The sequence below is a fragment of the Dama dama genome, chromosome 25 (genome assembly GCF_033118175.1).
Source record: "Dama dama isolate Ldn47 chromosome 25, ASM3311817v1, whole genome shotgun sequence".
NCBI lineage: Eukaryota > Metazoa > Chordata > Mammalia > Artiodactyla > Cervidae > Dama > Dama dama.
The window spans coordinates 23,227,366-23,253,428 of NC_083705.1; the positions used below are offsets into that span (position 1 = coordinate 23,227,366).

The window sequence follows — 26,063 nt, forward strand, 5'->3', positions numbered from 1 at the left end:
AGAACTGTTTTGCTTTAAAAAAGAAACTAAACAGCACAAAAACTTATCACTTCTCCCTTATGTAAAAAAAATTTTTTTTCATCTGTTTACATTAACTGAGGATTTTCCAAGATGAGACAAAAAGTTCTGTTTCATAATAATGGTCTTATTTTGTAGTTAATCTATTTTAGGGCACCCTATTTCTGAAATTCTGGATTAAAATTATGAATGCTGATGTTTTCTCTCTTGGAAGTTCTTTATGTCTTCATTAGTTTCATCAGCCTAAATTCTTTACTGATTGGTCAAAATGAGACTGAGTAGCTTACATTTTACTTTCTCAAAGGAATATGTGATGCAAACTGTCATTTCTCTAGAAGCTAGTTATTTTATGTCATTTTGAAAAATATTTTAACTGCACAAATATAATCATACTCAACAAATAAAAAAAGAAAACCCCAAAACTCCTTCCGTAACTTCAGGATTTTTTGAGTCTAAAATAAATTTATAAGATTTAAAATCATACATTTACAACAAAGACAAATACCATATGAAACTAAATATATGTGGTATCTAAAGTATGGCACAAATGAACCTATCTACAAAACAGAAACAGACTCACAGACACAGAGAACAGATTTGCGGTTGCCAAAGGGCAGGAGGATGTGGAGAGAGATGTACTGGGAGCTTGGAGTTGGTAGATGCAAATTAATGCATTTATCATGGTAAACAACAAGACCCTAATGGATAGCACAGGGAACTATATTCAATATCCTGTGGTAACAGAAAAGAATATAGAAAAGAATATAAAAAATAATTATATATATGTATAACTGGATCACTTTTTTGTACAGTAGAGATTGGCACAACATTGTAGATCAACTATACCTCAATTAAAAAAAAATAAAATAAAGGCTATCAACAGTGGAGGGCTTTTAGACAGTAATATGAGTAATGTAGGATGAGTATCCAATCTTTAACTTATATATAGAAAAACTGTTTATAGTCTGTTCCTATTTGCATTTGTCATGACAGGTGTTCTTGGTTGGAAGTGACCTTGACTTAAAAGAGAAATTTTAGTTTTCAAATCATTTTTATCTGAACACTGAGGAAATTTTCATTAAGACATTGCTGAGACTGTAGACTGCATTTCTTCCATGCATCTATAATTAACATTTTAAAGTTATCTTATTTAATGAGCACTTCCCTGTTTATCTTTCTCTTGTGTCAGTATTGGGGTGTCATGGCGCTTTCTGACAATGTTACGCATGGAGGCATCATATGCAAGAGGCATGAAACGCTCTTGTGGATATTATCTTTCCTGATGGAGCGACTGTCCTTAGGACCAAGCAGCCAATAAGTATATGCCCGCGTATCAGGCCATGAGAAAAGATGCAGTTATCATATCGGTTTACTTATGCTATGCACTGCAGAACTCCAGAGAGGACCCTTCACAGAAATGACTATATGGAAAGATGCTTCCTGCGTTGTGCAGTGTGACATCCCTGACTTCAAAGCTCTCACTGCTCTCCTAACTTGGAAGCATCTAGGAGGTAAAGCCAGGAGGATGATCCTCCATGATGAGGTCGGTTAACAGTCCCCTAAGGGGCTACAAGCTAAGGATTACATAGTTATACCTTGCAAATTATATCATCTATATTCTGGCAAATGGATCACTGCTTCATTAATACACTCTATCACTGGTAATTTAGAAAATCAAAGATTTAAAATAAACTGGCTTAAAAAATAAGGTGCTTCTTGTTCCCTTCTCTAGTCTTCATCTTGGGATCTATATACATAGTAAGAGGTAGGACTATGCCTACAGACTGAACTCTCCATCATCCACTTACTCAAATAGCCCAGCTGCTTGAAAGAAGTAGAACGTGGAGAAGTGTGGCAGATTTGTATCATTCAACCTGCAAAAGGCAGGACAGAATGAGAACAGTGGATTGGCAAAAAAAAGCCCCAAACACCATGTCTGGGTTCTGAGAGAAGGGGTTTGAGGACATTGGCTGTGCTTGAGTACAGGAAGCAGAAGTGGGTTGAAAACAGGGCATGTCCCTCCAAGGCAGTGATTCTGAACACAGTGATTCTGTGACCTAAACTGCTAATGCTGCAGTTTCCACTTTTTTTATTTTCTATAGTTTCCTTTTTCTATTGACATTGTCCACCCTCTTACCTACTTTGCTCATCTTTTTCTCTATTTTCATTGACATTTTTTCCTAATAGTTCAAATCCTAGTCAGCTAATCCCATATCTAGATCATCTAGGGATCTGCATCTGTTTTCTGCTACCACTCGTATATGAAAGCTAATAAAGAGAAACCTCACTTAAAACAGTCAAGAGGTCAGAAAGGGGACTTCTTATGCCCCACCACTCCCGGTCAACTACAGACCCAACAGGAAGAGATGTACCTTTGCATTTCTAACAGAAAGAAGGCTACTACTTTCTTACTCATCAAGAGGAAGAACTTTTCCTAATCCAGCAACAGCCCCGCCAATAAGAGGCTGTCACAATTTAGCCAGTGAAAAGCCAATACACTTTGAACTCAGTTTCCTCCAGTGGACTCTTTGTAACAGCCCCTTCACCTCTTCAAAAGGACATTTCTCTCCCTTGTTTTCTGGACTTGCCTGTAGTTTGCCATAGAGTGCAAGCCCTGAATTGTAATCCTTTGTTCTTTCTGAATAAAGTGCTTTGCTAGTAAAATAACTGATTGTTTCTATTATTTTAGGTCAACATTTGATTATTAGTCACAATTTCTTAACCTTCCTTTCTTAAATTATGTCCCATTTTTTATTGTATGAATTACTGAAGTAGATATTATTTCTCTCCACAGAAGATTGGTCCTTTTGTCAGGCAGGTAAAGTGAGAAGCTCATTGTCTCAACTCAGTAATTAATAAACTGGGTTGAGGTTGACGTTACATTGCAGTGTTTATTAGATTCACTCAACCTCTGATTTCAAGTGGCTTATGGGCATGGCCTATTCTGTGTTTACTGCATGCTCCTTTTCTGTGACTTGATCTCCTAAACCCTTTGGAGTTCATTATGGGACTGCGGATTTGAACTCTGCTTTCGGGTCTTGACCCCTCCTTGAGGGTGGTCCTAGGGTTTTTTGGTTAAGAGTTTAATAGGTCTCTATCTCCTCTAATCTGAAAGTTCTTCTTTTCAGAGGTTGTGAAAGTAACTCGTTTGTCTTCCATCCTACATAGGTTTAAAATTTGGCAAATATGTTCAGGAGCAATCTTACTGTGTGTTTGTTGTAGGCTTCTCTATTCTGTGGCTGATTCCTGACCTCTGTGAGATTGCCAGAGGTTTCATTTTGCTTGTTTAGGCTAACTAGCCAACTATTTAGCCTCTTGTACTGCCACAGATCTCAGCAAATGTCTCATGAGGAAAACGGCCATATGTTCAGACTCTTTGTCCAACCTGACATGTCAGTCCATATGGTTGTCAAAACCTCAGCTGATTTCTCTTCCCCTAATAGAGTCCTCTGCCTATGGCAAGATTGATCCTCAGACAACTCTCAGACTCATAAAATACTTCCAGAGAAGCAAGTAGTTGGCAGTATTAGCTTCACTGGGGAATCTCCCCCTACTGGAATTTTACTTCATCAAGACTTCTTTTATTTTTTATTAGTTGGAGGCCAATCACTTCACAACATTTCAGTGGGTTTTGTCATACATTGATATGAATCAGCCATAGATTTACACGTATTCCCCATCCCGATCCCCCCTCCCACCTCCCTCTCCACCCGATTCCTCTGGGTCTTCCCAGTGCACCAGGCCCGAGCACTTGTCTCATGCATCCCACCTGGGCTGGTGATCTGTTTCACCATAGATAGTATACATGCTGTTCTTTTGAAATATCCCACCCTCACATTCTCCCACAGAGTTCAAAAGTCTGTTTTGTATTTCTGTGTCTCTTTTTCTGTTTTGCATATAGGGTTACCGTTACCATCTTTCTAAATTCCATATATATGTGTTAGTATGCTGTAATGTTCTTTCTGGTTTACTTCATATATATGGAATTTATCAAGACTTCTTTAATTCCATAGCTCTTTTATTTATTTAGAAATATAGCTTTTGTAATTATCATTTTATTCCCAGGTATTGCCATTGAGAATGATGATGCCACACTTATATGCTAATATATCTTACTATATCTTATATATTCTAGAAAAAGAAATCACCACTGCTGTTATTGTCAGAAATATATAAGCTTCACCTGTTTATTCTTGCATTTCTCAGAGTTCTATGGCTACTTTCTCATTTTTTTTTTCTGTGCTCAAAACCAGGTCCTATTGCATCCCTCTATACTGGGGGGATATCCCTATATTCCTCATCTGTTAATTCTAACTTTGTTGCTGATGATCAAACAAGATTGCTGCTCTTCCAGTGTTGAACTAAGATAGTAGTGCTGTATCTCACATATGGAACAGGTCCAGAGCATATAATTTTTGAAGTAATATTCAGATTGTCTTGGATAAAAGGTGTAATAAAGACAAAGTATAACCTGCAGCCACTGCACAAACACAGAATTGTCCTCAGACCTTTATACACCTTGCCAACCTCTGTATGCTAGGGTGCATATCCACCATCACCCATAAGGGTACATCACTCACCATGATTATAGAATAAGATAAAGTGACCACACTATCTCCCAGAGACAGAGTAATTTTCCATTACCTCTCTTAATTCCAAGCTCCTCAATCTTCATTTTTTATTCCAAGATTGACCACAATTTTCTAGGATAATTTACAGTGAATACACATATTGCCCAATGCCCTAACAATGTCATACAGTGGTCAGACCTTAAAGCCCTTGCACATTTCTGAAGTCTTTAAAGAAATTAAATAGCACCATTTATTAGACAGTGACACTCAAATCTGAATTTGACTGTGCTGAATTCCTTCACTTCCTTCTTGGTTTCTCTTAATCAAAAGCTGAAAAACTTCAGTGTCAAGTACCAAAGTCATCTTATTACCGGTTTCAATATTTTAAGTCTGTGCTATCAATTCTGGGATATCAAGGGAACATTTCATGCAAATATGGGCATAATAAAGAACAGAAATGGTAAGGACCTAACAGAAGAAGAGATTAAGAAGAGGTGGCAAGAATACACAGAATAACTGTACTTTATAACAGCTAATAACTGTTAATAACCCGGATAACCATGATGGTATGGTCACTCACCTAGAGCCAGACATCATGGAGTATAAAGTTAAGTGGCGCTTAGGAAGCATTACTACGAACAAAGCTAGTGGAGGTGATGGAATTCCAGCTGAGCTATTTCAAATCCTAAAAGATGATGCTGTTAAAGTGCTGCACTCAGTATGTCAGCAAATTTGGAAAACTCAACAGTGGCCACAGGACTGGAAAAAGTCAGTTTTCATTCCAATCCCAAAGAAAGGCAATCCCAAAGAATGCTCAAACTATCGCACAATTGCACTCATCTCACATGCAAAGAGTCAGACACAACTGAGCAACTAAGCACACAGCATATGCTAGCAAGGTAACGCTCGACATCCATCAAGCCAGGCTGCGGCAGGACGTGAACCGAGAACTTCCAGATGTACAAGCTGGATTTAGAAATGGCAGAGGATCCAGAGATCAAATTGCCAATACCCATTTGATCACAAGAAAACAAAGGGAATTCCAGAAAAACATTTATTTCTGCTTCATTGACTATCAAAAGCCTTTGACTATGTGGATCACAACATACTATGGAAAATTCTTAAAGAGATGGGAACACCAGACCACTTTACCTTCCTTCTGAGAAACCTGTATGCAGGTCAACAAGCAACAGTTAGAACCGGATGTGGAGCAAGGGATGGGTTCAAAACTGGGAAAGGAGTACATCAAGGCTGTATATTGTCACCCTGCTTATTTAACTTACATGCAGAGTACATCACGTGAAATGCTGTGCTGGATGTATCACACGCTGGAATCAAGATTGTTGGGAGAAATATCAACAAACTCAGGTATGCAGATGATATTACTCTCATAGCAGAAAGTGAAGAGAAACTAAAGAGCCTCTTGATGAAGGTGAAAGAGGAAAGTGAAAAAGCTGGCTTAAAATTCAACATTCAAAAAACCAAGATCATGGCATCCAGTACCATTACTTCATGGCAAACAGATGGGGAAACAATGAAAACAGTGACAGACTATTTTCTTGGGCTCCATAATCACTGTGGACAGTGACTGCAGCCATGAAATTAAAGGACGCTTGCTCCTTGGAAGAAAAGTTATGACAAACCTAGACAGTGTATTAAAAAGCAGAGACATTACTTTGCAAACAAAAGTCCTTCTAGTTAAAGCTATGTTTTTTTCCAGTAGTCATGTACAGATGTGAGAGTTGGACCATAAAGAAGGCTGAGCACCGAAGAACTGATACTTTTGAACTGTGGTGCTGGAGAAGACTCTTGAGAGTCCCTTAGAAGGAAGGAGATCAAACCTGTCAATCCTAAAGGAAATCAGTCCTGAATATTCATTGGAAGGACTGATGCTGAAGCTGAAGCTCCAGTACTTTGGCCACTTAATGCAAGGAGCACTCACTGGATCCTGATGTTGGGAAAGACTGAAGGCAGGAGGACAAGGGGACGACAGAGGATGAGATGGTTGGATGGTATCACCATATCAATGGACATGAGTTTGAGCAAACTCTGGGAAATACTGAAGGACAGAGAAGCCTGACATGCTGCAGTCCATGGGGTCACAAAGAGGAGGACATGAGTTAACAACTGAACAACAAATCTATTCTGCAGGGAACACAGGGAAATTGTTAGTAGTGGGAAATCACAGTATTAAAACTGTGAGTTCAGGCTCAAGATCAGATGCAGCCCACCTCTCTCACCACAAGAATATGCTTCCACTGTTAACTTCAGAGGTCCTGTGGTTAGTGTGTGGCTTTTAAACATACAGGCATTTGCATGCATTTATGTAATATATGCAAGTATTTGTGGAAAAAAAAAAAAGGGAGAATTTCCTACCAACATCCTACTTCATATAGAATTAATAAAGCTTCACTCTATATATGTGAAACAATGAAGGGAATGGAATTGTGTTTGTAAGAGTGTGTGTGTGTGTGGATGGGGGTATTATGTAATTTAAAAAATAACACATAAAGTGATGATATTTGAACAAAATGTATAATTTGTATTACAATTCAGTTCAATCATAATATAGAAGAAAATGGTGTTTTAGTTTTGATTCCACTGCCCAAATGAACTATTTAGCCTTCAACAGAGACCATGAATTCATGACCCAACACCACAATAACACTAGGTCATGTGAAAAGGAAAGCAAGTATTTTATATTAAAAGTGAGCTAGCTCTTATACCTCTTATCAAGTGTTAGTTGCACTGATGATTCTGTCAATCTTAGTTCCTTCCTCTGAAATATCTTCCATTTCCAGACATTGCATCTTAGTGTATCAGTATCCAACTAATGTGGTTTCCAGTCCCACTAGTATCTCTGAAACAGGCAACCAGGAACTAGAAACTAGGTTCTATGAGGAACAGCTGAAGGAATGTACAGTTTCTGTGTGGAATAAAGACCTGTCTAGAACATCAAATGTGTCTTTGTATATTTGAAGAACAGTCACATGGACGAAGATTAAAACAGACTTGAACCAATAAAAGGAAATTATGAGAAGCCAGATTTCATTTACACAGAAATTTATGTGAATGAGGTGTTAAAATGAACAAATGTATTCAGGTAGTAAATGATAAGCATGTGATAAACAGAATCTAGACAACTATCTCTGAGCATGATTGTTGAGGCTGTTCTTGTATTGGTTGGAGAAGTTACATTATGTATATTCTCTAACTCTTCAGAATCTATGATTTTACATTTTAGTGTGATTGCATGTAACTACTTATTTCTAAAGCAATTTCTTATATTGTAGGGCTTATTACTGATTTGGCTTCCAAAATAAATTTTAAACTCATTATTAAACTGTACAGCAAAAACAGGGCCTGATTCTGCCATTAGAAAATAAATAGAAAAAGAAACTAAAATTCTTAGGCCTTTTTGAAAAATTACCTTGCGAAAAGGTTAATGAACTTTCTAGTAAGACAGCACCAAGGCTATAGCATATTGTAAAATCTCTCTGATTTTACCTCCAACTTTCTGAGAAAGCAAATTTCTGGGTGATATTCAAACTCCTGCTATTTGATCATAAATTGTTTTGTTCTCTATTAGAGACAAGCATTCTTTTCCATGTGGATATTCCTTAATTTATATTGAGCATGTTTAAACTTGCAGAATCAATCTAACACCTTCAGATGAGCTAATGACCAAATAAAACAATTCCCTAGGCTTTACAAGAAAACAAATGGATTGGTCATTAGTGTCTCAGATACCTTCATTTTAGCTGCATGTTCTTATTATTACCAGAAAAAATTAGGACATCGGATTTTAAATCATGACTTTTTTTTTCATTTCTTTGATTTGAGTATATTTAGAAAAAAATTCAATAACATGGAATTTTATTTTGGCAAAACATGTTAGTAAAACTTCTTAGCTCATTAACATATACAAAATTGGTTTCTTAGGAAACCAACTAAAACATGGCATGCCTGAAAATCAAGTCAATTAGATATTGATAAACTGAGGATGCCATGCTTGGAAACAATATATACTTCAGAGGAAAAAACTAAGAGTGGGGGTTAACATGTTATTGGCACCTGATAAAAGATGTAAAGTGCTAGCTCTCATTTATCTAGAATATTTCCATTTCTTTTCACATAACTTATTTTATGTATAAACATATAACATGTATTTGTAAGAAATAAATTTAAAACATGTCTGCTTATTCATCAATATCTCTTAAGACACTACTTGACAAGGTGAAAGGGATAAGTAAGTGTGAGTGAGCTTTATGGATGAATGAATTAAAAAAAGTTTATATGAACTTCATTGATTAGGAAATCTAAAACTATGTTAAAATGTTTTTGCTCTGGTTTTGTGGAGAGAATACTAATTGTATGGAGCCAAAGGAGTCTACATGAATGTCTATTCTTTTCCATAATATCTTCTTTCCCCACCTTACTTCCTTCTACCAACCTCTGAACATTTAGCTGAAAAGAAACTGTTTGGAGAAAACAATTAACATGGCACAAATGGCATGGTATATTGACTACTATGATATAACATGGATCTCAGCATCAGGAATATTAAAATATTTCTTTTAATATCAGAGATGCTTCTATCACTTTTCTATTCAAAATCAAACAGAAATCCTTGTTCAGATAGTATGGCAAGAGAAAAAAGAAAAGGAAAAAGCATACATATTAGTTTGAAACATATAAAACTGTCTTTATTTACAGGTAAGGCAGATATGATTATCTTCATTCAGAGCCCCTCAAACCCTATAAATAATGAAACTGAAGGTAATTTAGTAAGGCTGCTAAATATGGGATTAAAATCCCACAAGGACATTTCTATACAACTGCAGTTAAGGAATAATTTAAAAAACCCAGAATCATTATTTAGTATTCAGAAAAGTGGGCTATTTTATCTGAAGGGAATGAATCCTCTGTAACACATGATAAGAGGTAGATTCTAGATAAAGACCTAAGTGAGAAATATTTTTTAATATTAACTTTATAGTTTTACCTAAGCAAAAACCTTTGTAACCTGGGAATGGGGAAGAACTTCTTAAATAAAACTTTAAAATACAATGACAACACAAAATTAAGGTGGATTTAATTATGCCAAAGTTGAATTTCTTTCAGTGAAGGTCATCATGGATAAACTTAATATACAGATTATAAAATGGGATAAAACATTTATAATGTCTAAAGCAGACAGAGGATTAGTATCCTGAATACACAAGAAATTCTGTAAAACTGATAAAAGGCAGAAACCTCCTTAGGAAAATGAGGAGAGAGGTTACAGAAAAGGAATCTGAAAGACTGATGAGTATTTGAAGGATCTGAAACTACTAGAGATCAAATTAAAAGCAAATTAAATTAATAACGAGAGTTCCTAACTTCCATTCTTGGCCATTTTCCATAGTTCCAATTTCCCCCAAAACTCATGCACTGTTATAGGTATCTACACTGGCATATGGGGGAGCTGTTGGCATTATTTCGTCAAATATATGACCGAGACATTCTGCTCCTGAGTCTGTATGCCAAATAAACCTTCACAAGGCCCACGTTAGGATAGTCATTAGTGTTACAGCAGTGGCAGGGGCTGGTGGTATTCTGTGCTCCGGTCAGTGAACAGCCAGATAAAGTGTGGTAAATGCAGACCTTCAGAGAACAGGATTTGGAAGTACACATAGGCACCAAGATTCATCTAAAAGTCTAGTGCTAGATGAAAAAGATAAGAAGAAACAGTGCAATAATGTAACGACAGCATTCCTATAACTTAAAATATATGCATAGAAAACAATAAACATTTAAAAATACAATGAAAAGATACAGATTAAATAAATTTAACATAATAGAAAGTAGGACATGAGGATAAAAGGAAACAAATGAGTCTGTGGACTGGTGATGACAGTAGCAGTTAATTAAGAAGTAGAACTGAAGTAACTAGCCTCACTCAAGGTTCAGAGGAGGAGAAAAGGGGATAACAACATATATGTGAATCAGTCTAACTAAAATGTGTATAAAACATCAGTGAAGAAAATTATCAAATTTTATTATAAGACATGAGAGATTTAGAAGATCTAAATAAAAGAAAAACCATTTAGTGGATAGGGAAAGTTATTAAGGTGTCAATTCTCCCCACATAGACTCATGCATTGAATAGGAACTTCTTCCCTTAATTCAACATGGTTTTCTTTTTTTTTTAATTGGAAAATAATTGCTTTACAATGTTGTGTTGGTTTCTGCCATATATCAGCATGAATCAACCATATACATACACACGTCCCCTCCCTCTAAAAGCTCCCTCCCACCTCCCACTCCATCCCACCCCTCTAGGTTGTCACAGCACCAGGCTGAGCTCCCTGTGCTATACAGTAACTTCCCATTAGCTATCTCTTTTACATAAGATAATGTATATATTTAAATGCACTCTCTAAATTCATCCCACCCTTGTAAAGTTTTCATGGAACTTTACAAGATTATTCTACGATTCAAAGAGTCAACAACAACAACAAAAGATCAAGACACTCATGCAGCAAAACAAGTCTGAAGGAAAATATCAAGACTTCTTATAAGGCTTCAGTAACTGAGATACTATAGTACTGGGGTAGAACTTGACATAAAGACCAAAGGAACCAAATAAAGACTTCAGAAAAAGACTCATGGAAATTTAAACAATGACAGATTAGCACTGTGGATCAGTGGGAAAATAATTAATTATTAAATTGTGGTTGGAAAAAATTAAATAGGAAAAAAATCCCAAAGTAATTGGATCCCTACCCTATAACACAACACCCATTCCCCTCACCACCACAAAATCCAGAAAGTATCAACAACATAAATTACTTCCAAAGACCTTTAAAATATTTGAAAAAACACACAGGAAAATATTTTTATGACACTGAGGATACAGAATTTCTCAAATCAGATGATACATACCAGAAAGATGCTAAAAAATGAAAAACTATATAATTCACTTAAAGACATCATAAAGTGAAAAGACAAACAAGTGAGAGAAGACAGCTGCCATTCACATAATTAGCAAGAAAAGGAGACAGCAGAAATTTTTTAAAACTCTCAAAAATCAACAAGAAAAATGCAACTGATAGGAAAATGGACAAAATCTGAAAAGGAATTTCACAAATGAAGAAATTAAATAACTAAAACATATACAAAGCTATTTTCAATCCCTGTTAATAATTAGAGAAATTGAAATTAAATCCCCAATGAGATATCATTTTATACCCACTGAAAACACTGAATGTGGTAAACAAAGTTGGTGATAGATCAGTAGTCATTTAGGAAAATGGTTTGGTTTAGGCAATCAAATTAAAAATATGTTTTTCTTAGACCCAGCTGTTTTTTACTGGCACTTGTTCTAGAGGCACTCTTATGCTCCAAGAGACATGAAAATATTTATAACAATGTTGTTGTAATAACAGAAACTGTATAATTCATTTGCTCATCAACAAGAGAATAAATGGTACCATATTCACATAGTCCAAGTCTATGCCTCAACCACTGATGCCAAAGAAGCCAAAATTGACTGGTTCTATGAAGATTACATCTTCTAGAAATAACACACGCTACACACAAAGATGTCCTTTTCTTCACAGGGGCTTGGAATGCAAAAGTAGGAAGTCAAGAAATATGCTGAATAACAGGTAAGTTTGGCCTTGGAGTACGAAATGAAGCAGGGGAAAGGCTAACAGAGTTTTATCAAGAGAATATACTAGTCATAGCAAATACCCTTTTTCAACAACACAAGAAATGACTCTACACATGGCCATCACCAGATGGTCAACACCGAAATTAGACTGATTATGTTCTTTGTAGCCGAAGATGGAGAAACTCAAAAGTCAGCAAAAACAAGACCTGGCACTGACTGTGGCTCAGATCATGAGCATCTTTATTGCCAAAGTCAGACTTAAATTTAAGAAAGTAGGGAAAACCGCTAGGCCAATCAGGTAGGACCTAAATCAAGTCCCCGATTATACACTGGAAATGATGAATAATTCAGTGGATTAAATCTGGTAGACAGAGTGCCTGAAGAACCATGAATGGAGGTTCGTAATACTGAACATCAGACAGTGACTGCAACCACCCCAAAGAAAAAGACATGCAAGAAGACAAAGTGGTAGCCTGAGGAGGCTTTACAAAGACCTAAGGAAAGAAAGTGAGGCAAAAGGCAAGTGAAAAAGGGAAAGATATACCCAACTGAATGCAGAGTTCCGGAAAATAGTAAGGATAGAAAAGAAGGCCTTTTTAAATGAACAATGCAAAGAAATAGAGGAAGAGCACAGAATGGGAAAGGCTAGGGATCTCTTCAAGAAAATTAGAGATATCAAGGGAACATTTCATGCAAGAATGGGTGTGATAAAAGACAGAAACGATAAGGACCAAAAGTAGAAGAGATTAAGAAGAGGTGGCAAGAATACACAGAAGAACTATCCAAGAAAGGTCTTAATGACCTGGGTAACTACGATAGTGTGGCCACTCACCTAAGCCAGACATCAAGTGGGCCTCAGGAAGCATTACTATGCACAAAGCTAGTGGAAATGATAGAATTTCAGCTGAGCTATTTAAAATCCTAAAAGATGATGCTGTTAAAGTGCTGCACTTGATATGCCAGCCAATTGAAAAACAGCAATGGCCACAGGACTGGAAAAGATAAGTTTTCATTTCAATCCTAAAGAAGGACGATGCCAAAGAATGTTTAAACTACCATACAATTGTGCTCATTTCACATACTTCAAGGTTATGTTCAAAATTCTTCAAGCTAGGCTTCGGCAGTACATGAACTGAAAACATTCAGATGTACAAGCTGGGCTTCAAAGAGGTAGAGGAAACAGAGATCAAACTGCTTTCATTCACTGGATCATGGAGAAAGCAAGGAAGTTCCAGAAAAAAAACCTACTTCTGCTTCACTGCCTGTACTAAAGCCTTTGTGTGGATCAGAACTGGAAAATTCTTAAAGAAATGGGAGTACGAGAACACCTGGTCAGTCTCCTGAGAAACCTATATGTGGGTCAAGAAGCAATAGTTAGAACCAGATATGAAACAGACTGGTTCAAAATTAGGAAAGGAATATGACAAGACTGCATATTGTCAGCCTTATTTAACTTATATACAGAGTACATCATGTGAAATACCAGGCTGGATGAATCACAAGGTAGAATCAAGACTGCTTGAGAAATATCAATAACCTCAGATATGCAGATGACATGATCCTAAAGGCAGAAAGCAAAGAGGAACTAAAGAGCCCTTGATGAAGGTGAAAGAGGACAGTGAAAAAGATGGCTTGAAGTGCGACATTAAAAAGCTAACACCATGGCATCCAGTACCATCACTTTATGGTAAATAGATGGGGGAAAAGTGGAAGCAGTGATAGATTTTATTTTGGGGGGCTCCAAAATCACTGTGGATGGTGACTACAGCCATGAAATTAAAAGATGCTTGTTCCTTGGAAGGGAAGCTATGTATGACCAACCTAGAGAGCATATTAAAAAGTAGAGACACCACATTGCTGACAAAGATCTGTATGGTCAAAGTTAATGGTTTTTCCAGTAGTCAGGTAGGGATGTGAGAGTTGGGCCACAAAGAAGGCTGAGCAGTAAAGAATTGATGCTTTTGAACTTTGGTATTGGAGAAGGTTCATGAGAGTCCGTTGGACTGCAAGGAGATCAAACCAGTCAATTCTAAAGGAAATCAACTGTGAAGCTCCAATACTTTGGCCACCTGATGCAAAGAGCTGACTAACTGGAAAAGACCTGATGCTGGGGAAGACTGAAGGCAAACGAGAAGGAGGTAGTAGGGCTTGAGATGGTTAGATAGCACAACTGACTCAATGGACATGAATTTGAGCATATTCTGGGAGATAATGTAGGACAGAGGAGCTTCATGTGCTGTAGTCCATGGGCTTCAAAGAGCTGGACACGACTTTAGTGACTGAACAACCAAACATATTCACATAACAGGCTACAGTATAGGAGTAAGAATAAATGAATGTGGCTACACTCAGTGAAACATAATGCTGAGTGACAAAGCAAATACAGAATACATACATTGTTATCCCTGCAAAAGTTCAAAGACAAGCAAAATTAAATAACATTCATTATATGTATGTATACTTACATGTATAAAGAAATGATTAATAGAAAACTCAGAGCAAGAAGGAAGCAAACAAAAAGTACAGAAGGAGAGAAGGTGCTTCAGTAATACTGGTAATTGAGTCTGGTTTGTATTTAAATTCCTATGGTTTTTCGGGCTTGACTGTAGGCAATTATAGAGGCCTCAGTCAGTCAGTAAAGAATCTGCCTGCAATGCGGGAGACCTGAGTTTGATCCCTGGGTCAGGAAGATCCCCTGGAGGAGGACATGGCAACCCACTCCAGTATTCTTGCCTGGACAATCCCCACGGACAGAAGAGCCTGGCGGGCTGCAGTCCCCGGGGCAGCAAGAACACTAAATGACTCATCACGCTAGGCACATGGGGGGTGCCTTTGCCCCACCAGACGTGGTGTACAGCCAGTGCTCTACAATCTCTCTTGAAGGAGCTGCAACCAGGGTCTCAGGACTCCTGCCTGTGATGCTCTTTCACATATTTACATTCCTAGTGTCAGCACCTGCATTTCTCTGTCCTTTACCTGAGGTCTTGTGCAGAGGGCTTCTTCTGAACCACTGCTGAGACCTCTTAAAGGGGTATCAGGGGAAAATCTTAAAAATACTTTTCACTACAGTACTTTTTCACTTCTAGCCTTCCCCTTTGTCTTCCCTTCCTTCCCAAACCACACCCCTCCCCCCGACGCCACCAAAAAAAGCCCAACACATACATATACATTCCTTGGGGTCCATAAAAGTGCCAAGGTCTTTTGGTCAGGGCCTCCTCAACAATAAAATCACCTCACATTTGTCCTGGTCTACCTGAACTGAACCTGGAACAGTGCACTGTTCCATGGGTGAAGATAGAATAGTAGGTGGGAGCATTGGCAGTTCCTCTGATTACAGACTCTTATTTACACCACTGCACTGATTACAGGCTTAACTCTTTCAGTTTTGGCTGAGCCTAACAGCTCAGCTTTTGCTTAGCATAGCTGAGCTTTCAATAGTAATGTATTTCTTAAGTTAGTTCAGTTCAGTTCAGTTCAGTTGCTCTGTCGTGTCTGACTCTTTGTGACCCCATGAACCTGGGGCACGCCAGGCCTCTGTCCATCACCAACTCCCAGAGTCCACCCAAACCCATGTCCATTGAGTTGGTGATGCCATCCAACCATCTCATACTCCATCATCCTCTTCTCCTCCTGCCCTCAATCTTTCCCAGCATCAGGGTCTTTTCAAATGAGTCAGTTAGTTCTTCGCATCAGACGGCCAAAGTATTAAGAGTTTCAGCTTCAACACCAGTCCTTCCAATGAACACCTAGGACTGATCTCCTTTAGGATGAACTGGTTGGATCTCCTTGCAGTCCAAGGGACTCTCAAGAGTCTTCTCCAACACCACAGTTCAAAAGCATCAATTCTTCTGCACTTAGCTTTCTTTACAGTCCAACTCTCACATCCATACATGGCCACTGGAAAAACCATAGCCTTGACTAGATAGACTCTTTGTTGGCAAAGTAATGTCTCTGCTTTTTAATATGCTATCTAGGTTGGTCATAACTTTCCTTCCAAGGAGTAAGCATCTTTTAATTTCATGGCTGCAGTCACCATCTGCAGTGATTTTGGAGCCCAGAAAAATAAAGTCAGTCACTGTTTCTACTGTTTCCCATCTATTTCCCATGAAGTGATGGGACCAGATGCCATGATCTTAGTTTTCTGAATGTTGAGCTTTAAGCCAACTTTTTCACTCTCCTCTTTCACTTTCATCGAGGCCCTTTAGTTCTTCTTCAATTTCTGCCATAAGGGTGGTGTTATCTGCATATCTGAAGTTATTGATATCTCTCCCGGCAATCTTGATTCCAGCTTGTGCTTCCTCCAGCCCAGCGTTTCTCATGATGTACTCTGCATATAAGTTAAATAAGTAGGGTGACAATACACAGCGTTGACATACTCCTTTTCCTATTTGGAACCAGTCTGTTGTTTCATGTCCAGTTCTAACTGCTGCTTCCTAACCTGCATATAGGTTTCTCAAGAGGCAGGTCAGGTGGTCTGGTATTCCCATCTCTTTCAGAATTTTCCACAGTTTATTGTGATCCACACTGTCAAAGGCTTTGGCATAGTCAATAAAGCAGAAATAGAATGGGAAAGACTAGAGATCTCGTCAAGAAAATTAGAGATACCAAGGGAACATTTTATGCAAAGATGGGCTCAATAAAGGACAGAAATGGTACAGACTTAACAGAAGCAGAAGATATTAAGAAGAGATGGCAAGAATACACAGAAGAACTGTACAAAAAAGATCTTCATGACCCAGATAATCACAATGGTGTGATTACTCACCTAGAGCCAAGCATCCTGGAATGTGAAGTCATGTGGGTCTTAGGAAACATCACTATGAACAAAGTTAGTGGAGGGGATGGAATTCCAGGTGAGCTATTTCAAATCCTGAACGATGATGCTATGAAAGTGCTGCAATCAATATGCCAGAAAAGTTGGAAAACTCAGCAGTGCCCACAGGACTGGAAAAGATCAGTTTTCATTCCAATCCCAAAGAAAGGCAATGCCAAAGTATGCTCAAACTACCGCACAATTGCACACATCTCACACGCTAGTAAAATTATGCTTAAAATTCTCCAAGTTAGGTTGAATAATAAAGTTACTTGGAACCTCCTCCATAAAAAGTTCTAAAAACTTGAGTTCTGTGGCACTTCTATGAGGAGAAATAACATGAAATCACAAAGAAGCAAATATTTAATTTATAGCAGTAGCACCCCAGAATATAAAAAGACAAAGGAAATTAAGGGGTTATCAGAATGATGATTCATTTTTTTAAAAAATCTGCATATAGGGTAGAAGGTAGGATTCAAAGGAATCTTTTAAAGCACATAATCTGTACATTAAATTTTCTCTTCTTTCACATGAAATCCTGTGAATAACACTGATTTTCTTATATTTAATTTCATATCATATTTTGGGCTAAATGTAATATAATTTAGGGAATGAAAGCCGCTCAGTAATGTCTGTCTTTTTGTGACCTTATGGACTATACAGTCCATGGAATTCTCCAGGCCAGAATACTGGAGTGGGTAGGCTTTCCCTTCTCCAGGGGATCTTCCCAACCTAGGGATCGAACCCAGGTCTAGTGCATTGCAGGTGGATTCTTTACCAGCTGAGCCACGAGGGAAGCCCAAGAATACTGGAGTGGGTAGCCTATCCCTTCTCCAGGGCATCTTCCTGACCCAGGAATCAAACTGGGGTCTCCTGCATTGCAGGCGGATTCTTTACCAACTGAGCTATATATTAAAAATTCTTCAAGAGATGGATATACCAGACCACCTCATCTGTCTCCTGAGAAACCTGCATGCAGGTCAAGAAGCAACATTTAGAATCAGACATGGAAAATTAGGAAAGGAGTATATCAAGGCTGTATATTGTCACCCTGCTTATTTAACTTAATGAAGACTACATCATGTGAAATACCAGGCTGGATGAATCACAAGCTGGAATCTAGACTGCCAGGAGAAGTATCAATAGCCTCACATATGCATATGATACCACTTTAATGGCAGAAAGTGAAGAGTAACTAAAGAGTCTCTTGATGAGGTTGAAAGAAGAGAGTGAAAAAGCTGGCTTAAAACTCATTATTCAAAAAAAAGAAGATCACAGCATCTGGTCCCATCACTTCATGGCAAACAGACAGATGGGGAAAACAATGGAAATAGTGACAGACTTTATTTTCCTGGGCTCCAAAATTACTGTAGCCAGTGACTGCAGCCATGAAATGAAAAGCTGCTTGCTCCTTGGAAGAAAAGCTCTGACAAACCTAGAGCTAGTGTATTAAATAGGCAGAGACATCACTTTGCCAACAAGGGTCCATACAGTCAAAGCTATGTTTTTTCCAGTAGTCTTGTCTGGATGTGAGAGTTGGACCATAAAGAAGGCTGAGCACTGAAGAATTGATGCTTTGGAACTATGGTGCTAGGGAAGACTCTTGAGAGTCCCTTGGAAAACCAGGAGATCAAACCCATCAATCCTAAAGGAAATCAACCCTGAATATTCATTGGAAGGATTGATGCTGAAGCTCCAATACTTCAGCGACCTGATACAAAGAGCCAACTCAATGGAAAAGACTCTGATGTTGAGAAAGATTGAGGAGAAAGGAGAAACAGAGGATGAGATGGTTGGACGGCATCACTGACTCAATGGACATGAGATTGAGCAAATGCCAGGGGACAGTGAAGAACAGGGAAGCCTGCCGTGTTGCAGTCTATGTAGTCGCAAAAAGTTGGACACAACCTAGTGACTGAACAACAACAGACGGTGGGTTTCTTCAGTTATTTATGACTTTACAAAATAGTGTTATAATGAGAAGACTATTTTATAGTTCTTATAAATAGGAGTACTATTTATTAATAATATTCTATAGTAAATAGTATGTTTTATAGTGCTGATAAAATGTCTTTAAACTAAGTTTCTTCATTAAAACTACTATATACAGTTATATTTGTCCATAAACTACTTTCTTCAAACCTTGATGATTTTGTAATTCAATTTATCTTCTGCCTCAATCATATAGGCTCTGTTTTTACCTCCTTTTGTTTGATATCATTGCTGTATTGATATTATCAGTCTTCTTATATGGAAGGCCCTCTTATTCCCTGAAGATCAGAGCTCCCCACATCTGAGCTTCTCCAACCAGACCCCTCATCTGTACTAAAACTGTACAGTTGTCCATGCTCTGATAGACTATGGTTTTATAAAAGACAAAAACATTGTATGATCATTACATATAACAAATTCTCAAAGGTGAAAAAGGTATGAGAGATTGCCTTGCCCTAATTTGATATTTCCTTTTATCTATATAGTACAGTTATAGAATGTACTTTCACATCAGCTCATTTGATCCTTACAACTACATTAATTAGGTTATATGATTATTACCATCTTACAGGTCAGAAACAGAAACAAAAGTAGGTGTTTCTATGACATCCCTGAGGTCATGTATTTAGTTAGAAGTGAATCCAGAAACTGATATTCCTTGTCTGTTATACATGGATGAGACACTCTACATTAAAGTACTGACACTTTCTACTTGTCCTAAACTTGGGGGAAAACTGTAAAATATTAAAAATAGAATAGTATGAAAGTGAAATACTTTCAAACTCATTCTATGAGGCTACCATCCCCCTGATACCAAAACCAGATAAAGATACCACAAAAAAAGAAAATTACAGGCCAATATCACTGAAGAACATAGATGCAAAAATCCTTAGCAAAATGCCAGCAAACTGACTCCAATAATACATTAAGATCCAAAGCACTCCTGAGAAAGAAAAATGGAACTAGAGAATCAGACTTCCTGAATTTAGCATATACTACAAAGCTACAGTAGTCAAAACAGTAAGGTACTTGCACAAAAAGAGAAATATAGATCAATAAAAGGGGATAGAAAGTCCAGAAATAAACCCATCCACCTGTGGCCTGTTAGTCTATAACAAAGGGGGCAAGAATATACAATGGAGAAAAGACAGTCTCTTGATTAAGTGGTGCTGGGAAAATTGGACAGCTACATGTAAAAGAATGGAATTAGAACATCCTCTAACATCATATACAAAAATAAACTCAACATGCATTAAAGACCTAAGCATAAGACCAAATACTATAAAAGTCCTAGAGGAAAACATAGGCAGAATACTCGTTGACATAAATCACAGCAGTGGTTTTTTTTTTTTTTTTGGACCTGTTACCTAGAGCAATGGAAATAAAAGCTAAAATTTAAAAATAGGTCTAAATTAAGCACAAAAGTTTTGCACAGCAAAAAGACCATAAACAAAACAAAAAGGCAACCTATAGAATGGGAGAAAATATTTAAAATATTTAAAATATAAAAATGACAAATCTGACAAGGGATTAACTTCCAAAATATACAAACAGCTCAGTATTAGAAAAAAAATCACAAAATATGCAGAAAAGATCTAAATAGGTATTTCTACAAAAAACATAAAGATGGCCAATAGGCACATAAAAAAATGTTCAACATGGCTAATTGCTAGAGAAATGCCAATCAAAACTATAGTGAAGCATCATCTCACATCAAAAAGTCTACAAATAATAAATGCTGGAGAGGGTGCAAGAAAAAAAAGGAACCCTCCTACAATGTTGTTGGGAAGGTAAATTGGTATAGCCACTATACAGAACAATATGGAGGTTCCTTAAAAAAGTAAACATAGAGTTACCATATGATCCTGTAATCCCATTCTTGGGCATATATCCAGAGCAAATTCTAATTAAAAAAGATACACACACACACCGCTATGTTCATAGCAGAACTATTTACAATAGCCAAGACATGGAAACAACCTAAATGTTCATTGACAGATTAATGAATAAAGATGTGATGTGTGTAGGCATGTATGTATATTATATGTGCATGCATGTATGTATATTATATGTGCTGTGTGTGTGTGTGTGTGTGTGTGTGTGTAATATTACTCAACCATAAAAAAGAATGACATAATGCCATCTGTGGCAACATGATGGACCTAGAGATTATCATAATAAGTGAAGTAAGCCAAAGACAAATATCATATGTCAAATATATCATATTCCACTTATTTGTGGACTCTCAAAAAAGTAACAAATGAACTTATTTATAAAACAGAAATAGACCCACAAAATAGAAACCAAGCTTATGGTTCCCCAAAGGGGAAAGGTGGGGGAAGGGATAAATGAAGAGTTTGGGATTAACATATACACACTACTACATATAAAATAGATAACCAACAAGGACCTACTGTATAGTACAGGGAACTAGATTCAATATCTTATAATAAGCTATAAGGGAAAAGAATCTGAAAAATAACATATACATACATATATATATGTGTGTGTGTGTGTGTGTGTGTGTATTGAATTGCTGTTGCTGTACATCTGAAACTAACATGACATTGTAAATCAGCTATACTTCAAGTAAAAAATAATAAAAATAAAAATGAGATTATAACCTATAAAACAAACTTAGATTTTGATGAGTTATTAAAAATGCTTATAAAGAATACTAGTGCTTCTGTTAAATCTGTTATTTTTGAAATGAAGTTCATTATCTACATATTAAACAGTATTGATGGCAAGCCAAGGTAAATTTGATCATGAGTTTCTGTCAGATTTTGCTCTTAAGGTATAGTCTCCAAGTTTTTCATACATACACCTGTAGCTTTCAGTAAGAAGACACGAGCAAATCCTTGCTGAAAATTGACCAGTGCAGAAATATTTTTCTACTAACATATCTAAGGCAGAAAGAAAATGGCTTTAAAAGACAATGCTAGACTATGTTACCAGACTTTTTCTCTTTCCTTCTTTCTCTCATTTTTTACATTAGTTTCCTTACCTCCAAAAAGGTGGAATGCTTTTCTGCAGTTTGGTAGGGGCCACTTTGCAGAGCTGGATTTCTGAAAGCTTTGTTTTCTTTTCAAATATTCTTTAGTAAAGAATGTTTTTGTGGCATTGTTCAGTTCTAGAGCAAAGCAAACGAAAATAGTATTTTTAAACATTAATTTGAGTAAAATGGCAAGAACCCAAAAAATTGTTGTTGCAGTAGTCTGATAATAAATTCAGATCTCTTTGAAGACAGCGAAGATAAAAGTGGAGTCAACTTTGTTTTTAACCCAAGCAAACAAAATTTCTCTGAATTTGATGCAACTTTGATATGCCTAAACACAGAACATACACCTACTGAGCAGCTCCTACGTCAGATAAAACACCAGAAATGAAAGAAACAGTGATGATTGAGATATAGTCCTTGCCCTAAAGAAGACTGTAGTCTAAAAGATGGTAATAAACAGATACACCATAAAGGGGGGAAAATGTGTTATGGGTGCAGCAACAGAATAACTATAGAGTGCAATCATGGCTCAGGAGTGATAACAAAAAGGAAAAATCACTAGAAGCTTTTACTTTATAGTTTTATTTCATTCCATATGTGATGGACTGACTGTGTAGAGCCTAATGCTGCTGATATGAAGAAGTCAAAAAAATGTAGAAATAAATTCTCAACCCTTCAGAAACTTGTTCATGAGTTAAAGAGAAAAGGAAAATATTCATTTGAAGTAAACATATACCAATCAAGAAACAAATATGAAGATAGTTTAAAAAAGAGTCTCTAGAACATGAGCCAAGGCAAGCAAGGCATAATCTGAATTGAACTATTTGATAGAGAAGTTCTTCCCAGGGAGGCCAGTGTAGAGCTAGTTACTAGCTGAGAAGTAAACAAGTCTTTCCATCAATGGTGCCCTCTTACTTTCATCCCACAATTATTCCTGTACTATCTTCTCAGCTTCCATCCTTTCCAAGGCTTTGAGCTTCTTCTCTAACCAGTTACATCAAATTTTCTCTATTTTTCCTAACTACTCTCTTGGATTTATTCTTATCTAAGCAATTGACAGGGAAAACATTCTGGAAGTTTACATTTAACAACAAAAGAGACAATGTAAAAAACAGGCCAATCCAAATAAGGAAGGGTCCGTATAGTCAAGGCTATGGTTTTTCCAGTGGTCATGTACAGATGTGAGAGTTGGACTGTGAAGAAAGCTGAGCACCAAAGAATGACACTTTCGAACTGTGGTGTTGGAGAAGACTCTTGAGAGTCCCTTGGACTGCAAGGAGATCCAACCAGTCCATCCTAAAGGAGATCAGTCCTGGGTGTTCACTGGAAGGACTGATGCTGAAGCTGAAACTCCAGTATTTTGGCCACCTCATGCGAAAGGCTGACTCATTGGAAAAGACCCTGATGCTGGGAGGGATTGGGGACAGGAGGAGAAACGGACGACAGAGGATGAGATGGCTGGATGGCATCACCAACTCGATGGAGATGAGTTTCGGTAAACTCCGGGAGTTGGTGACGGACAGGGAGGCCTTGCGTGCTGCAATTCATGGGGTCACAAAGAGTCAGACACGACTGAGCGACTAAACTGAACTTAACTGAACTGAATAAACCTGCAACTCTCTTTAACTCCCTTCCCCAGTCTACACCCAAGGGCCAGTAATTCAAGCACACAAGATAGAGAACAAGTATTTTCATAGTCTATGTACTCATTGTGTATGTTGGAGGTTGTTATGGCCAGTGAATGTTTTAACTTTCACGTGTATAATAGTTAAGTCATTTCAGATCGGATATTCTCAGTGTTTTCTGCAGCAGTGCACGCTTGCTTTATCAAAGTCCACTTTGCCCACTGCCTGTGAACAGCCCCTTGGTAAAAGGCGGCCATGGCATTACTACTTGGTTAAAATGACTCATCAGTGTCACTCATAGTGATGAAGAGAATGCAAGAAGTTATCCAATGACTTATAACACATTCACTTACATAACAATTGTCTTCTTGTAGTGCTTATCCTTAAGTAGTGATAACTATAAATCAAGGTATTTTCTGAGAAATTAAAAATCCTATGAAATAAGCAGGACTGTGTTAACAACTAGCTGTTGGACTCACAACTTCCTAAATGCCTTTAAAAGTAAGACCAGTGTGGTGGGTAAATTATTTCTTGTGGGAGATAATATAAACCAAGGAGAAGAGTTTGAAACCCCCAAATTCTTATTCCCCTCCTTTCTTTTCTTCCTCCTTCCCCTGGAGAGTTTGTATCCTTGCTCTAAAATGCTGATGCAATAACCAGAGGATGTCACTGCACTGGCCTCTCTTAAAATGAAAACTTACTTGGAAGTGTAATTGCATTCAGTAAACCAGGTCAAAGAGACATTCTTGTAAGAGTCATCCAGAAGTGCAGTTTTGAGAGCTGGTCACAAATCAAACTTGTCTTAGAGCGTAGATGAGAGAGATAAAAGTAATAATGGTAACTGATTTTTTTTTTATTTTCTAGCTTCAAGAACTTATTACACGATACACTTCTAACCTATATAACAAACCCAAATGGAAACCAAAGAAGGAAAGGTTTCAAAAATTATCTATAATACCTAAGAAAATTATGATCAGAGGAATTACTTTATTAAATGTACAAAATGAGATGGGAGATGTACCTACAATATTCTGTTGAACATAAATACATGTGTCCATAACGTAGTCTTATGAAATGTTGGAAGATTCTATTTATTACACTTGATCTGAAAGACCCTTGGAGAAGAGTAGATCCAAAAGCCCTTGTCCCTCCATCTGCAGGGCCAAATAAGAACTGGGTTCTAATGCTTCCTAACTGTGGCACCTTTCATAAGCTGTTGAACTTCTCTTTGTACTGCTTTCTGCCCCATCTCTGGCAAACACTTATTCTGCAATAGCTATGTGCCTGGCACTTTGCTGGTCTAGCTAGAAATACAGAAATTAATTAAATCTAATTCCTGTCTGCTGGGCACTGTACTAGATCAGTGATTCCAAAATACCCGTCTGGAGCCTGGCTATGCATCAGAGTTGCTGAGGGGATTTGTTAAAAAGACAATTTCTAGGACCTTGCCCAGATATTACTGAAGCAGAATTGCTGTGGATGTGACCTAGCAGTCTGTACTTTTTATAGGCTCCTTGGATAATTTTAATGCACAGTCAACCATTAGATGAAATGACCTTAAATCCTTTTCTATTCTAAAAGTACCTGAATTTATTTAAATAAGTTAAACCTTATCTCTTATAGTTTATCTGCTATAAACTGTACAAACCTTTCCCAAGGATGTTGTTCTTTCTACAGAACTACATTGCTTCATTATAGTGGTATTTGAACTTGGAACTGCAGGATTTTGCAACAGATAACTATTTAATACTAACTTTCTCAGAATTATTTAGAAGAAGCACTAAGAAAAATCTGAAGGCAGACCAAGATGCAGGGCTCAGAGTAAAAGGTGGCAAAAACTACCTTTCTCTCCTCCTTTGTCAACTCTACCTATTAGGGAGTAGAGGCTTCTTACTACAATATATTATAATCCATTATAATCCATTATATTACAATATATTATAATGAATCAATATTTCATATCATTCAATATTGATGGAAAATGACAAAACCCTGAATATCCTAGAAAGATTCTAAAGTCTATTCAAATGGTACATTTAAATGTGGTGGCAGAACCAGTGGAAAACAGCAGCATTTTTGAGTGACACTACCTCTGAAATAGTAAGTAAGTGTTAAAAGTTCTAGTCTTCTTGACTTGGCTGAGTCCAAGAGTCAATTATCAAATACATAAAAACATAATTCACTTTATTACAGGGTGTATTACCATGAGTTTCACTGTATTGTACCATAAATAATAAAATAAGAACAACCACAAACAAAGCACAATTTTGAACTACAAGCAGTACCAACAGGGTGGTATAACTTTGATGTCTGCTTTATGCTTAAATTGGAGAAGGAAATGGCAACCCACTCCAGTATTCTTGCCTGGAGAATTCTATGGACAGAG

General features: G+C 37.2%; 1 protein-coding gene across 1 annotated transcript in view; it reads right to left on the minus strand.

Annotated features, from left to right (window-relative positions):
* RNF180 (ring finger protein 180) overlaps positions 1–26,063 on the minus strand; it is a 258,595-nt gene that overhangs the window by 37,888 nt on the left and 194,644 nt on the right. Inside the window, exon 6 of the mRNA XM_061129450.1 lies at positions 22,059–22,184. Coding sequence (XP_060985433.1) covers positions 22,059–22,184 — 126 coding nt within the window. The remainder of the gene's footprint in view (positions 1–22,058; positions 22,185–26,063) is intronic.